The following is a 15,299-nucleotide window of genomic DNA, read 5'->3' as shown; positions in this document are numbered from 1 at the left end:
GATTGGCCCAGAGAGTCCTCTATGCTTTTGAAGAGGAGGTGATGTGGCTAGAGCAAGTGGCTTTGGGCAGCCCCAACCGGCAGGGAAAGACAAGAGGACCCAGGCAACATCCAGCACCAAAATACCATTCTACTTGGATTTAGGACTCCTCTTCTTCCTTCTGGTTTTATCTCACATGATAACAGGTTAATTTATTTTTAGGCCAGTTTTCTTAAAAATACAGAAAATATTCAGGGCCATCTAAGCTGGCAGCTACAGAGAAGATACCGGCTAGGAGTCCAGGGACAAAAAAAACCATCCAGGAGCTGGAGGGCTGGAATGAGCATCTTTTGTGACTGCTACTCCAAGTGATCCTTTGGAGTAGTGGATGGGCTGACTGTTTACATCAATGCATCTTTTCACCTCCATGAACCAATGCCCTCTGTAGAATAAATTCAGATCTGATACTCCATGCATGTGAAATGTGAAAGTATCAGATCCCTTTTCAACGGGTTATTAGGATAAGCATCTTCTTCATCCTGTTGTGAATAATGCTGAATGAAGAGTTATTCAAAGAAAGATGTCATTTAAAAATAAACTAGTATTTCAGGGGGGTTGTGCTCTATCAACGTCTGGGTCAACCATGTCAGAAGAGACTGCCTTAGATGGCTTTCCTGTCGTGTCCACTTGAGTCTGCTGATTCTTCAGCACTGCGCATACCTGATATCAACTTGATCATCTCGATCACAGAAACCATTTTGTCAACTTTAAAAAACAATAAATGCAGTAAAAAAAAGCAGATTAAACAACCATGCAGTCAAAAATTATGCAAGAGCACCATTATAGCTATTTAAGCTGTTCCATTCAATCTTTCTGATTCAGACCCTGAACTCCTTCAAGATCCAGTTCCACATCCTGCACCTGTTTTCTATAGTCTGTTCTCAGTGGATACTCTGTGTTGACTCTTCCTTCAGAAGGAAGTTTATATACATATTGCATCTCACGTTTTCTCATGTTTTCAAGTTTATAATGTCAAATTTCTCACTGGTTTCTTGGTAGAAGCCAAGACCACGCTCTCTGTACCCTTCATCTGTTGAGATGGCAACAATGTCAATATTTTTTCCTCCCAAATACAGGTTTTTCATGCCTTTCTCATCTCAACAGTTGCATAATGCAAATCTTTCATTTTTGGCAAGAGACCACAGAATTACGGAGCTTCTGTACTGTACAATGCTCCTCTCTGGAAACATAAAAAAAACCCTCTACTTTTTCAATTCTAAATAGCATGTGAAGTGATGAGTTTCAACACCGATAAGAGAAGAACTCATATCTACAAGAACACTAGGTAAGATCAGCTGGGCTTACCAAAAAATGTAATATTTATATATGAAAAGCTAATGAAAAGATACAGCAGCACAAACAGAGGGAAATAAAAGTTATGGAGATTATTCTCTGAGTGATAATGGAATGTGAAGGACAAAACAATGATCTGGCAAAGTCAACAGGGGTTTATGAAGGGAAAGTCCTGCCTTAATAATTTGATGTCCTTCTATAATATGATGAGCCACTTGCAGGCCAGTCTTCATATTTTTATCGATGATCTGGATGAAGGAGTGGAGTACATCCTTAGCAAGTTTGCTGATGGGAGGTGCTGTTGATACTCTGGAGGTATGAGAGGGACCCAGATAGACTGGAGTCCGAGATGATCATAGATGGTGTGAAGTTCACTGAAGGAAAATGCCAGGTTCTGCACCTGGAATGGAAAATACCAGACGCAAGCACAGACTGGGAGATGAGTGGTGGGAGAGCAGCCCAACAGAAAGGGATGTGGGGGTGCTGATTGACAGTAGGCTCAGCATGAGCCAGCAGTATGCCCTGGAAGCCAAGCTACAAACTGTAATTCAGGGTGCATTAAACAATGTATAACCAGCTAGTCAAAAGATGAGATTCCATTGCTATATTTAGTGTTGATGCAACACTGACTTGAGTACTGGGTATTGTTTTGGGCTCTACAATATAAAAAAGATGTTAAAGTCCTTGACAGTGTGAATAGGAGGGCTACAGAGCTGGTAAAAGGGCTGGAAGGCATATCCTGTGAAGAGAGGCTGAGGACACTTGAGCTCCTTTAGACTGGAGAAAGGAGGATCAGAGGTGACTTCATTCCTCTCTACGGCTTCCTGAGGAGTCAAAGTGAAGAGGAAGCTGCTGGTCTCTTTTTCCTGGTACCAATTACAGAACAAAGCAGTGCCAGTGAGGTTCAGGCCGGAAATTATGAAAGATTTCTTTGTTGTACAAGCGGTCAAATACTGGAACAGGCTTCCTAGTGAGATGCTTGACGCCTCATGCCTGTCAGCATTCAAGAGGCATTTCCATAATACCCTTAATAACACGCTTCAACTTTTGGTTAGCCCTGAAGCGGTCAAGTAGTTGAACTTATCTTTGTAGGTCCCTTCCACCTGACCTCCATCTCTTCTATTCCGTTCCATTCCAAATTAAACAAAAAACGAAAATGGATTTTCTAATTAACTTGTAATCGGTGTGATTCCTACAGAGAAAGTATAAACATCGCTATGTTTTCCCCTACCTTCCACTTCCTTAAAAAACATTTCACCTCAAGGCCTTGTTTGGGAAATTTAAGTGCTGTTTTGGAGTGCTTTTGTGACCCTGGGATCTGAAAAGCTCCAGTGAGTTTTGAACCAGACTTCTGAAATCTCACTAGGTACGCCATATTCTTAACTGCAAGAAAACCCACAGAGTTGGTGGAGGAATAGTGTCTTGGCTTCAGGCAAGACTCAGGAAAAATCTCTAAATGAAACACTGAATCCTCCATCAAGGGAAACATCAGAGGAAGTTGGGCTTTTGGGAGATGTTGTTCCTGACTATACTTCCCAGGTGGAAGAACTGTGCCACTTCATTTGAGCTAAATAACGTAAGGAAAACTGCTCATGTTTTGATGGATACTTATTTTAACAAATCTTTTCATGGTGAAACTCCTTTCCAAATACTTCTGAGAACAGTTGCTGCTTCAATCCAATTCAGACTCCAGCAAAGTCTTCTCCTTTTTGAGAAAGACAGCCTTTTCTGTATTTGAATAAATATAAGAGCGTCTTCCTGTAACTCTTTAACACTCTTTAATGAGATAGAAGTAGAAATTTAATTTCTGTCTAGCTACTGGATGGAGGCAAATAAATAGCCACAATATGTGTTGACTTTAACTGTGAGCTTGTTTAAGACAGGAAACAAGATCAGGGAAATTAGTTTCCCCTTCTCAAACCATTCTAATGACTGGCCAACAATTTCTGCATGGTCTTTTGTCCATGAGATGCTAGCCTGGGAGTTTCAGCAGCAAGGACATGGTGACAGCCCAGTCACAGTGGTAAGGAGCTTGATGGCAGCTAATTTCTACTTCTTTACCTGTGCAGATGTCTCTACCGGAGCTGTCAGGTTGCTCCTGGTAACCACCTTTGCTGACAGCTCACGAAGCTCTGTGTTTCAGAATCTGTAGTACCAAAGTACCTTCAGGCTGTCAGTCTGTAAGCTGCCAGAAGATCTGCAGATGAGTGGACTGCAAGTTTCATAGGCCCATACACAATGACATAGAGGAAATAACGTGCTGCAGGCAGCACTATGCTTAGCCCTGCCTGTCTGCTTCAATTTTATCTCTTTAATTTCCTGCGGCTGCAAATCATGGTGAAAAGCTGTGCTGTGATTTAAAGATTCTGCCTTATACTACATGTGTTTTTGAACTGAGACCATCTTTTTTTTTTTTTTTTTTTTTTTTTTTGCATTCATCCTTAGAATCTTTATCTGCTGCTCCTTGACTTTCTTCAGAAATTGTCCTTTATTAAGAAAGTTATTTTCATTAAGAAAAAAAATATATTCAAGGGGTTATGAGGACTTGAGGAAAATCACTTGCTGTCTTCTAATCCAATGAATGTTAAGAGCTGCTGCGTTAGGCTTGCCATGGTTAATCATACTGGGCATACATGCAGGCAGCTGTTTAGATGAGCTGTTTGCATTTGTCTTTATCTTATCGTGTGCTGTTCTGTCAACTGAGCTTTTTAAAATGGAAAGTGGAATCTTACATTCATGGTGAAAAGGAAGCTGGTGGTCAAAACCTTCGATGCTTTTCAAGTATTTTAAAGTCTTTTCCCCTCTAAAAAATGGTAAAATGGATTTTTGATGATTCCTTGTTTTTCCTCTGGGATTTTTACATGAATAATTACTCTAACTTCAGTTAAAATATGTATGTGTATATATTTATGTAATGTTTTGACACTCAATGACCAGCAGGCAGATGATTCATGAGCTTTTACTTCACTGTGACTGTTGCTACATCCTGACCTATACTTCCCATTTGAATTCTAATTCTTGGCTATATTCAGGTGGGATTCACCCCTTTGTTTTGTGCAAGATTTTAGAAGGATCTTCCAGTGTAACAAAAACACATTATTTTCAGTGACCACAATGCAAATAATAACATTCTTATGTAATTTTTTAATATATTTGGGAGTGTGTATTAGTATATTTGCTGAGACTTACAGCCTCCAATTGACTAGCTGTGTTCTGAACAAGAAAAGATGAAAGTTTTATAAAAACACATGGAAATATGCATCCCTATGAGAAAACTTAAGGCACGGAGGATTTTCCAAGTGTAAACAGGAATGTGAATTGTTGCCACTGGGTGTTAAGCTTCATGATTGCTTTTTACATCAGTTTGTATAGCTGCATTTTCAGTCTGATTCTGAATGACTGGGTACAGTCTTTCTAAATCCTCCATTTTCCTCCTGTAGATATGGTGTGGTATCAGAGCATTGCTTATCTACTGTTTAACGAGGAAAAGAATTCAGCAGTAGTGATAGATCTGTCTACCTTGCTCCTGCAGGAGCAGTTACATTGATATTAATCTATATTTTTACATGGGTTTCATACAGGTTGGAATTAAGATCTTGCATGATCAGGGTGTTGACATGGAAGGGATGGAAACTACACAGCAAACAGTGGTTATTCAACGTTTTCAACTATAAATACAATGAAAAATACGAAGTATTTTTGTTCCCTTAATGCTGTAGTACAGAAAATAGCTTTTCAAATAGCTTTACTTACAAAACGCTGAAAATGCTGCAGGCAGCAGAAAGCAGAGGATTTAGTAATTGTCTCTCTGTTGCACTGAATCACAATATGCTGGACTCTATCTTCTACTCTTCTACACATTTTTTTTTTTTTTTTTTTTTTTGCTATTGCTGAGCTCCTCGATATGCAGCCTGAAAAAAAGGAAGAGGTAAAAGAAGCCTTGTGAAAAGCAGAAAGGAGAGAAATAGATTTTCAGTAAAACAATCAGAATTAATTTATTTTTCCTTAACGTTCCACAGAATATAATTTCACAGCCCTAAGCCCTTTGCCTCTCATTCAGTCCTCTCTTGCAGTGGGAAGAGACTCGTGATACAACAACAGATGCTGCCACGTTGATTTTTGGAGTGATTTAAAAAAAATTAGTAATGAAGACAATCCCTCAGTATCACCATTGGTGGGAGAAATCCATATACTCAGTAACTCATCAGATCACACAGGTGTTTTTGGGAAAAGTCTGTGGGGCTGGGAGCTGCAGTGTGTTAATGGAGGGTACAACACTGGAAGCCTGGGTGTGTTCATAGTTCCTGCGCTGTGACTGAGTGATGCCTCCTGCTTTGGGAGGGTCATGTTCTTTGGGAGAGAGTTACACAGTTACGTGCATTGATAGCAGCTGCACGTTGCACTCCATGTGAGGAGTGAAGCTCCTTTGTTACAGAAAGGAAAAAAGAAAAAAAAAAAACACTTCAGAAATACTGGAGAGAATTCTGCAAGTCCTGCACGCTTTGTTCCTGAGCCTGAGAAACCCAGTGCGTTGCTACAGGTTTTAATAAACTCAGTGTTTATTCAGAAAGAGGCATAAATCCACTGCCACTCAAAATTAACCTAATCCTTGACACAGACTCAGAGTTGAGTCTTGGTTATCTTACACTTCTGGAAATCTCTCACGTACGAGTTGGCACGTACATTACCCCATCCACACAATATTAACTGTACTCCTGCCATCACAGGGTGTTGAACTATCTCTGCATTTCCCAAGCATAATCTGTTCTTCTCTTTCTATTCTCCACGTCTGCGCACCACAGACTGACTCCCACAGCTATATCTAACAAATTTATCACTTTCCTCTCTATGGCATTTTCCTGAACGTGGATGTAGAACACACTGTAATGTAATACTTGGCAGAACCACGTTCCCTGTAAAACAAAACTATGTTTCTTCTTACTGGAAAGGCTCTTAAATGTGACCACTCAATCAAAACTAAGAAAATAGAAGGCAAGTAAACAGTAGCTCACATCTGCTATTTAAAACAACTGTCTTCAAGTCATCCAGAATTTTTGTGCTTGACAACTTTTGAAGTCTGGGAACAAAATGCCTATGACATTGTTCTCCAAGTTATTTCCACATCAGCTAACCTGTGGTGTTTATTTCCACAATTTATTTTGACACTCCTGGTAAAATTGGTGACAAAAGTAGGCTATTTGCTGAGGCTGTAAAAATGCCTTTTGCTAAAGGAATCAGATTAAAATTGAGAAAAGAATGTGAGATGTAAGGAGCCTATTCCCCTTCTTAAAATGTGTTAGTCATGCCACCTGCATCAGGTCACAGCAGCACAGATGGCTTGCCACCTGATGTCACCTGGCAGGGGCTATATGATAGTAGAGGACACTATCTGTGTTGAGTTATACAATAGGGCCCAATAGCTCAAACCAGTTTCTGTACTGGAGCCTATATCCCCCTACATGCCATGCAAATTACAAGGAGATCTCCAGCATGAGCAATCACAAGGAAATGAAAACAAAACAAAACAAAACAAAACAAAACAAAAAAACCAAACAAAAAAAAACAATGCAGAGAAAGCACCAAAGAATGACAGTAAAAAGTGGGGTCAGTGGCAGGTTCAAGGCAGGTACGAAGAGATGTTTATCCTCGCACTGGGCAGCTCTGCTGTGAAGCTCCCTGCAGCAGGCTGTGGTGGATGCCTCTGCTCTGCACAGTCTTTGCAGACAGGGATTTCTGGAAGGAGAGTATCACTTCTGAGCAGGCTCCTTCTGTATTTTATCACTACCTAAAGCATTCTTAATCTACATGAGGTAATTATGTAGTATGTTACTGATACAAAGTGAATCTTGTTTCCTGGGTTTTGTTCATGGAAATGTCTGCCTAGAGAATCTCCTGTATGAGGAAAGGCTGAGAGACCTGGGACTCTTCAGTCTCAAGAGGCTGAGAGAGGATCTCATCACTGTTTATTAATATCTAAAGGGTGGCAGTCGAGTGGATGGGACCAGGATCTCTTCAGTGGCATGCCGCAACAAAACAAGGGACAATGGGCACAGACCAGAGCACAGGAAGCTCCATACAAACACGAGGAAGAACTTCTTCACTGTGAGACTGGCAGAGCCCTGGTATAGGCTGCCCAGAGAGGTGGTGGAGTCTCCTTCTCTGGAGGTATTCAAGACCCACCTGGTGCTTTCCTGTGAGCTGCTGTAGGGAACTGCTTCAGCAGGGGATTGGTCTCAGTAATCTCCAGAGGTCCCCACAGTTCTGATTCTGTAATTTCTTCACCTTTTCCTGGTGTTCTTACTTCCCACCACTCTGACTAAAGCCCACCTGCTCATTACAGAGCTTTCATTTGTTGTCATACTTTACAAAGCTGCTACCTTTATTTCAATTCTTACCTTTGTTTGTAGAGTGCAGTGCAGTACAGTCTAGCAAAGTTTATACATCCTGCAAATTCCCAGCTCCATCTGCCTGCTAGGCTTTGCTTCACACTGTCCCCTGGATGAGGACCTTCTTCCTCAGGACTGCTGAAAGCCACACTGGCTTTCTATTCTCACCCCTACCCCTCTCATTTTTAACGTCTTCCTCCCGTTGCACTGGCGGATGGCTGTGGAAGCACGGCCAGCCGTATGGAAGGGGCTCCCTGGCCCACACCCGCGAAGCCTCTCTCGCAGTCCCACTGCCCCAGGCGGGCTGAGGGGAAAGGCGGGAAGAAGCCCCGGGGGCCGCCGCACCACACCTGCGAGCGGGCGGGGCGGTGATGGCCGTTGGAGAGGGAGTGAGCGGGTGAGGGCGGGCGGCGCTGCCACCTCGTGGCCGTTGGAAGCAGCCGTTCCCACGCAGCCGCCATCTCGGTGCTGCGCGTGTCATGGCGCTGGCAGCCCGAGGGCGCTTCCATCGAGCCAAACCTTAGAAAAACCTAGATTTGGCGAGTTAAATTTGGCCGCCCGTTTGGAAATGAGCATTTGCTTTGTCATCTGAGCATGTGTTTCTCTGGGAGTTATCAACGGGAAAGGAAAGGCTGGAAAACAGCCAGTGAGTTGTGCCTGATGGCTTCCGAAGCTCTTTTGTGTCCAACGGTGATGAGACTTTAATCGATAAACAAATCTGTCTCTGTTTTGACTGCAAAAATCAGAAAAGTTTGCAGTGCTGAAGCTGAGAGGCAGATATTTTCCACTGTTCAACAGGTTTTTTTTCTGTCCTCATGTTCACAGGTGACAGCAAGAGGAATTTATCAGAGATGCAATGTATTTTATAAATTGGTTCCTATCTGAGATGAGTTAACTCCTGGACAGCAAACCAAGCGTGTTCTGATATCCGTCTGTAGAAGTGCTTAGTGAACTTTGGGCTGGCAGCAAGAAGAGGGCAAAAGCAGTTGCTGACTTGTATTGTTGCAGTCTGTGGAGGGAAATGAGCCAAATGAGCTTCAGATGGCAATTAGGATCTAACTATGGAGCACGACTGAGACATGTTGGTATTTGCCAGACTGCCATGGAAGAAAGAAGGAAAAAAGTCGTAGACAGTAGATACTGCATTTTGTATCGAAGCACCATATTCTGGCTGAACCGATGGCAAACTAGCTTATTCCTATTTTCTGTGAGTTACTTGGCTTTATGGGTCCCCTCTTGATCTTCCTTTATTTATAAAAGATGCTGAGAATTTTAAAGAGATGTGGTCTACAGACATGAAGCAAACTCTCAAAAGTCTTGCTGGGAGGAGGTGACATGAATGCGGGAGAACAGCAGCTGTATCCAGCACCTGTGATTAACATGCAGTTGTGCAAAGGCAGAACAGTTGCATTAATGCCTTGTTTTCTGCCATTAAACCAGTGAGTTTTTAAGTATATATCCAGGGTGAGTGTGGCTGCTTGTTTTTTCTCCTTCAAGACACATATTGTTCCTTAACAAGAGGCAATAAAACTGATAATTTTACTTTCAGAATTGCTGCTATAAAAGCTAAGGAAAGGGATTTAGGGACTAAATTAATTAATTGATTGGTCTGTTGGGCGGCAGAATGGCGAAAGGGAAAGAACTCTCTATTTATAAACTGAAAAATTAGAGTGCCAAGAGTCAGAGAAATTTAGGCAATTGTTTAGCTGTCCTTTACTTTTTAATGAACTGCACTTTCTCTTGATGAGCCATGGCAGCTGAATGTTCACTCATGAGAAGAAAAAGCAGAGTGCTGAAGCTACACTTGATTTACAGGATTTTATCTTTCACCAGGATTTTTTGCACATACACTAGCTTTGTATGTTTCTCAGAGTACTTATTTTAAGATGCGTTGGCCACTCAGATGCCAATGAAACCAACTGGAAGCCAAATATTTTGTATTTCTCTCAGTAGTTTCTGAGTTAATGTCATTTCCAATTGCAATTCTAGAGTTTAACTTGCAGATTTGAGGTTTAGTTCTGCTATTAATGCAAGCATTTGGGGAGCTGGAGTAGCGCCTCCAGGTCTGTGGCTAGACAAGTGGTCAGAACAGAAAGTTCTTGCATAAACATGCTTAAGACTGTATGTTTAACACTCTAAAATAGCTTTGAGATGAGCCAGGCTTCGCAGGGTGTCAGAACCAAGACCAGACCCCTGGGCTCAATCCGGATCTAGGTGACATATGTGTGTGTATTACCGTCTCTGGTGACTGTGCATTTACAGGTGGTTTTACTTCACCTTAGGCTGTGCCTGATGCCAGGAATACTCTGTGTGATGATACGAGAATTTCATAGACAGTGGAATACTGAAACATATGAAACAGTACATTTAGAGCCATAATTTCACAAGAAATTTGAACTTGTGATGCTAAAATTTTATATAAAAAAGGAAAGCAAGCCAGCAAGTTGTGGTGCACTGCAAGGATGGAGGGAGGGGAAGTGTTTGACCAGTATCTGGTAGTTCTGTTTAAGCTAGTTGTAAAACCATGGAGTTTAACTGTGCAAAAATCTTGTACCAGTTTTGAGATGGGATGTGGTTTTTGCTGCATTTGTGGATTTCTTGTTGTTTGTTTTTTTCCTGTTTTGGTCCTTTGCAGTCTTTAAGTATGCAGTTTGTTACCTCAAACTACTTAGGATAGTCATGAATGTGCAGTTGCCACCCTACCAAAATACTTCATAAAGAACAGGATCATAAGAGCTGTGTATCACTGCAAACATTAAGTGAAGTGCTTCATCCATTCTGAGCTCTGTAAGATGGATTCGTAATACTCAGGCTCTACTGTTCTCTCACTTCATCTTGTTAGGAATTGAGAATGGGCACCTTATTCTTACAAGTTGGTGTATCATCTGTATTGATTTAAGCAGTGTCCTTAATTCTGACTCTTGTATATCTGCAGGGGACCACAGTATGAATGGTAAGCACTATGCACTGGGCCTGTTACCATAGAAAAGCAGAACACTGCCTATTCTTGTACTGCAGTATTGCATTCATACTCTCACACTGACAGCTCTAGTTAATCTGCTTTATATGTTTTGCTGGTTGTTTGTGATATCGTCTGTCCCTTCTGCTTTTTACAATGTGTATTAGAAACCCACAACTTTCAGGAAATTCCGAAGAATACATTGTCCTTGTATTTTGTTCTCTTATTAGGGGAATCAAAAATGCATTCCAGGTTCTATACTGTATTTCTTCTACATCTTGTGCAGCTAATTTGCAGGATTTTAGTGCTGACATGCTACGTTGTTTCTGTTCCTATTGCTTAGAATGGACTTCAGATGTGCTCGGATTTCCTTGAAAATGCAGGCCCCTGAAATGTCTCTACCTCCCCAGTGTTTCTTCTGCTCATGTTTTGGTAATAGCTGTTGTCAATTTGCTCTGCTTTGTGCTCTCCAGAGGAGAGTGGTCTCTAGTTCCAGACTGAAATTACCTGGAACTGCATATAATTTTGCTTATTAAAAGGAGGCATGTCATTTTTCAATATGTACTTACCTTCATTTCCTTCACTTTGTTGTTTGGAAGCTGTTCCAATGAATTTGAGCACTGTTACCATGCAGTGGATTTGTCCTCAAAAGATAAACATTGCAAGCATTTCACGTGCTATAGAGAAGGGATAATTTTAAAGAAATATTGCAATAGTAACAAGGAGACAATGTTCTAACTGTATTTAAACACAAGGATCTATTAAGAACTTGTCCAAAACAGGCAAAGTCTATTGTCCCTTATTCTGCTGCAAAGTAGGATCCTTTTGGAGTTGATTACTGATAAATGCATAAGAGATTAACTTGTTTTCTTAATGGTAATTTATAATGACATGACCTGCTCTGTGTAATGCTCTCTTGCCCAGAGGAAATGAAAACAACTCTAGTATGAAAAAATCCTATTGCTGTGGGTGACACCTAGTTGCTCTTACTGTTATTACACATCCATTAATGGAAGGAAGCATTCACCCTTTCACTTTGCAGAAGCCTTTCCTGAGGACTTGACGTGTGGGGGCTAGACAGAATTAATTTCTGGAAATATATCTGTTTTGGAAATCCTCCAAGGAAGATGGAACTTTCTGTCTCCTTCCCCCATCGTGCTTAGTGAGGACAATAGCTACCAGTTTCAGATAAAGGTGATGTTAAACTCTACAATATGACTTTCCCCAGAGTCCCTGGAAGCAATGTGGATGATTATTACTTTCAGGGAAGACAGCATATACATATTGTTAGCTCTTTCTAGTTGAGGTAAATGGTCGGCAAAGAGTTAATACTGAAGAGCGTGCAGATAGCTCAAGGTGCCATAACACTTTTGCCACGCAACTTGCAGTGCAGTTAGTTTTTTTTATGGGGTTTACTACTGTAGCTGCTACTGTAATGCCTGTGATTGGGCAGGGAAAGCTGAGGACTCAAAGGCTCTCAGATGTTTTCTTTTATGTGATTTAATCAGATACACTGATACTTAGATGTATGTAGGCTGGATGAGACTACACAGCTTAACCAGATAGGCTTGGAAACAAGTATTGTTTCCAAGTATTTTCTCTACCTGCATTGAATTCTCTTGAGAGTTATTATTGAATTTTCCTTTTCCCCCTAGACAACAGTACAAATGAATAGAGCCTGTTAAAGGTCTTATATATTTTGGCATATGTTTACCTTCTCCAGAAACTCACCCTAGAGATACACTAAGAGCTGTTGGAAACACTATCTGGCTAACCCAAGTCAGGCTACAAATAATTTTCTCTGGGATTGCTGAGCAAGAAAGGACTGAAACATGAACAGTGTGGAGTGAGACGGGTAAGTGTTGGAAGCCTTTAACCTAATCTAACACTGTTAAATTTTTGTACTGATTGGGAAGGAATATTTTCTTTCTTTTTCTTTCGAGTCACAGGAAGATAGCTCTTCAACTCCAAATGGAAAAATCAGCAGGAATTAGCTGTTCTTTGGTAATCTCCTCCTGGAAATAATTTGCATCTGATAGTTTTTTCTTGGGCCAAATAGCTTTAGTTGAGAATCTCAGGGAACTTCTAAGTAGGCAGATGCCTACATCACAAAATGATTATCCTGTTATGCTTTGATGTTAACAGTCTTAGCAGATAAAGTAGTGGGTGGGTTTTTTATTTCCCTGTTTGTTTGTCTGACTCAGGAAGAAGCCTGCTGTGAGGAGACCTGAATTACTTCTACTTCTTTTAGATGGGGGTTAAGGATTTCCACCTCCCTAATTTTCAGTCTCTTCTCTCTCACTTACTAGGTAAAGAACAATAAACATATGCTGACAGTTTTGGTAAATACTGAACTTACTCTTAAAAGGATATGCTGACTGTGTCAGCTAAGAAGGTGTGTTGGCTATTGCCCAATTCTAAGTCCACAGGAGATCTTATCGCCTTGAATTGGAGAAACAGGCACTCTGAAATTAATGCCTAAGCAGCATTTTATTAATAAAATGTTTTGCAATTCAATTTGCCACTGAGCAGGCAGAGCAGGCTAAATGAAATGAAGATAACATTAGGGGTGGTGGAGGGATACTTAAGCGTGCACGCACTTTATACATTTAGGATAAATTAAATAGATAGCTGCAGAGCTTAGGGGAAAAAAAGATTGTTAGTATTTCCCAATGTTAATCAGGAGTATTGAAATGAGACTTCACATGTAAGTTGGACTTTTTTCATGACATTAACCATTCTTTACTTACAGACAAATTGCTTTATACTACAGATCACAGAATCAGAAATGATGTTAATGGTTGGAAAGACAGTGCAATGTAGCCAGTTAATGAACGAGCTTGATCTTTACAGAAAATTATTTTGAGCAGATACACACATATATAGAAAGAAAGATTAATTTAGAGACCTTTGTCATTAAAGCAGATTTTTGTATGGTTTTGTGTGGGATTTAAGGGGGATTAAATGTTTGACATCACTTTGCCTGCACAGGCGATGTTGAAGAGGTTACTGAGCGGGTGATGGAGAATTCAAATATGCGCCTGTGCTGAAAGAGTGGAAGCAATGGATCAGACTGTAGCCCGGCAAAACAAAGTGCTGTATTTACTACATTTCTAAAAGTAAGGTGCTTCTGATTTGACAGCAGATGCTGCAGGGATGTAGAGCTTAAGGAATTTTTATGTTTTGCCAAAATATGAGGGGAACTCAGAGAGGACATCAGAACTGGGATGCCACTGTTTTCTTTCTTCAGTAATGCCTTGCTTCACATGCATCCTTTGTATGATATGCTGTTTCTAAACAGTAAAAACACTAAAAATAAAAAGTCAGCAAGGTGGATTGGCTGATCAGGTGCATTTATCTTTGGAAGAGATGGTCCTGGTCATTAAGCTTCTGTTCTTCACCTGCCTGTGGCCGACAGCAGTGCTACACAGCTCTCAAAGTCAACATCACCATCTTCACCATCGGCAACAATTCTCATTCTTAAGAAAGCATAACAGGTAAGCAACATGTTCTCTCTGTCTGTGTTCATCTGATAAACTTTATGCTGTCAGCAGTCTTTCAATGCATCATGTTTGTTTATTGCCCTGTTTTGCCAGTTTCTGAATTTATACTATACATAGTGCATGGATAGGGTATTCCCAAAAGAGAAATGTTAAACTGTTGATTATCAGAGGCTTTTCATAACTAGACATTTCATACCATGATTTCCTGAATATTTCATATGATTGTGCACATGCCCACACACTGCTCTTTGAAATTGTGTGATATCAGAATACTAATTGAGTATTTTAGCTCTCTCACTCCCATTACAAGAAGTAGAAATGCCTTCCAAAGGTCGATGCCCACGTTATAAAATGACTTCCATTAACTAAACAGCAGAGTAACTACACTATCAAGATACTGAAGATATTCATATAGTAGTAAATGACGTGAACTGTACTTTATGTTTATTGATGCCACAGTGTGCTCCTTTTCTGGAATATGCCTATGCTTTTAGGTGTTGGAAAGGAGATTGTATCCATTCTTAGTCTTTCTAATCAAGTAGGTGGTTTGAAAGAAATAGTGATACAAAGCTTTCTAAATTTAAGCTTCTGTGCAAAGTGTTTGTGCTTTTTCCCAGAACCACTACTTCATATTTTAGATGTGGGGCTGCTCATAGCACGTAAACAGACGACTGACTGCCAATGATAATTGAAGCAAAGTCTGTCTTTGTAGAGATGTTGGAGGCATTGTAATAAATAGCCCTATGTAAGGAAGGAGAAACGATGCAATTGTTGCACTTTTTCATGTCCTTGACCTCCTATTAAAATAGTCAGGGGAACTGGTAGTTTGTTCATAATAATCACCTATTGAGGAAAAGTAACATAATTGGACTCATCCAGTGTGGGTAAGCTATTTTTAAAATTACATGCTTTGTAACAGGCATACAGCTGTTTACATTCTGTATCTCTCTGTATGTGATAATCCAGCAGTGATATACCTCCGAGTCCTTACCAATCTTGTTAAAATCATGGTTAAGCAATACAGGGCAAGAGAGCATATCCCAGTGACACAATGGAAGTGCCTGCAGATGCTATATAGCTTGGTATTTCTGGATTTTCTCAAGGTCATTGGTTCAAGCT

At 40.6% G+C, this 15,299-nt stretch overlaps 1 protein-coding gene across 8 annotated transcripts in view; it reads left to right on the top strand.

Moving 5' to 3' along the window:
* Positions 1–8,170: 8,170 nt before the first annotated feature.
* GABRR3 (gamma-aminobutyric acid type A receptor rho3 subunit) overlaps positions 8,171–15,299 on the top strand; it is a 35,995-nt gene continuing 28,866 nt past the window's right edge. The window contains exons 1-5 of one of the 8 annotated variants that reach the window (XM_040664198.2): positions 8,171–8,925; positions 12,401–12,532; positions 12,882–12,986; positions 13,669–13,796; positions 14,045–14,174. In XM_040664198.2, the coding sequence (XP_040520132.1) occupies positions 14,047–14,174 (128 nt within the window). In that variant the 5' untranslated portion in view covers positions 8,171–8,925; positions 12,401–12,532; positions 12,882–12,986; positions 13,669–13,796; positions 14,045–14,046. Of the gene's footprint in view, positions 8,926–9,597; positions 10,672–12,400; positions 12,533–12,620; positions 12,682–12,881; positions 12,987–13,668; positions 14,175–15,299 lie in introns of those variants that run through there. The other 7 variants (XM_040664193.2, XM_040664191.2, XM_040664210.2 and 4 more) reach the window with 7 other exon arrangements.

The sequence above is a fragment of the Gallus gallus genome, chromosome 1, assembly GCF_016699485.2.
Source record: "Gallus gallus isolate bGalGal1 chromosome 1, bGalGal1.mat.broiler.GRCg7b, whole genome shotgun sequence".
Taxonomy (NCBI): domain Eukaryota; kingdom Metazoa; phylum Chordata; class Aves; order Galliformes; family Phasianidae; genus Gallus; species Gallus gallus.
The sequence above is the reverse complement of the archived record's forward strand: the minus strand, read 5'-3'. Positions and strand labels throughout refer to the sequence as shown.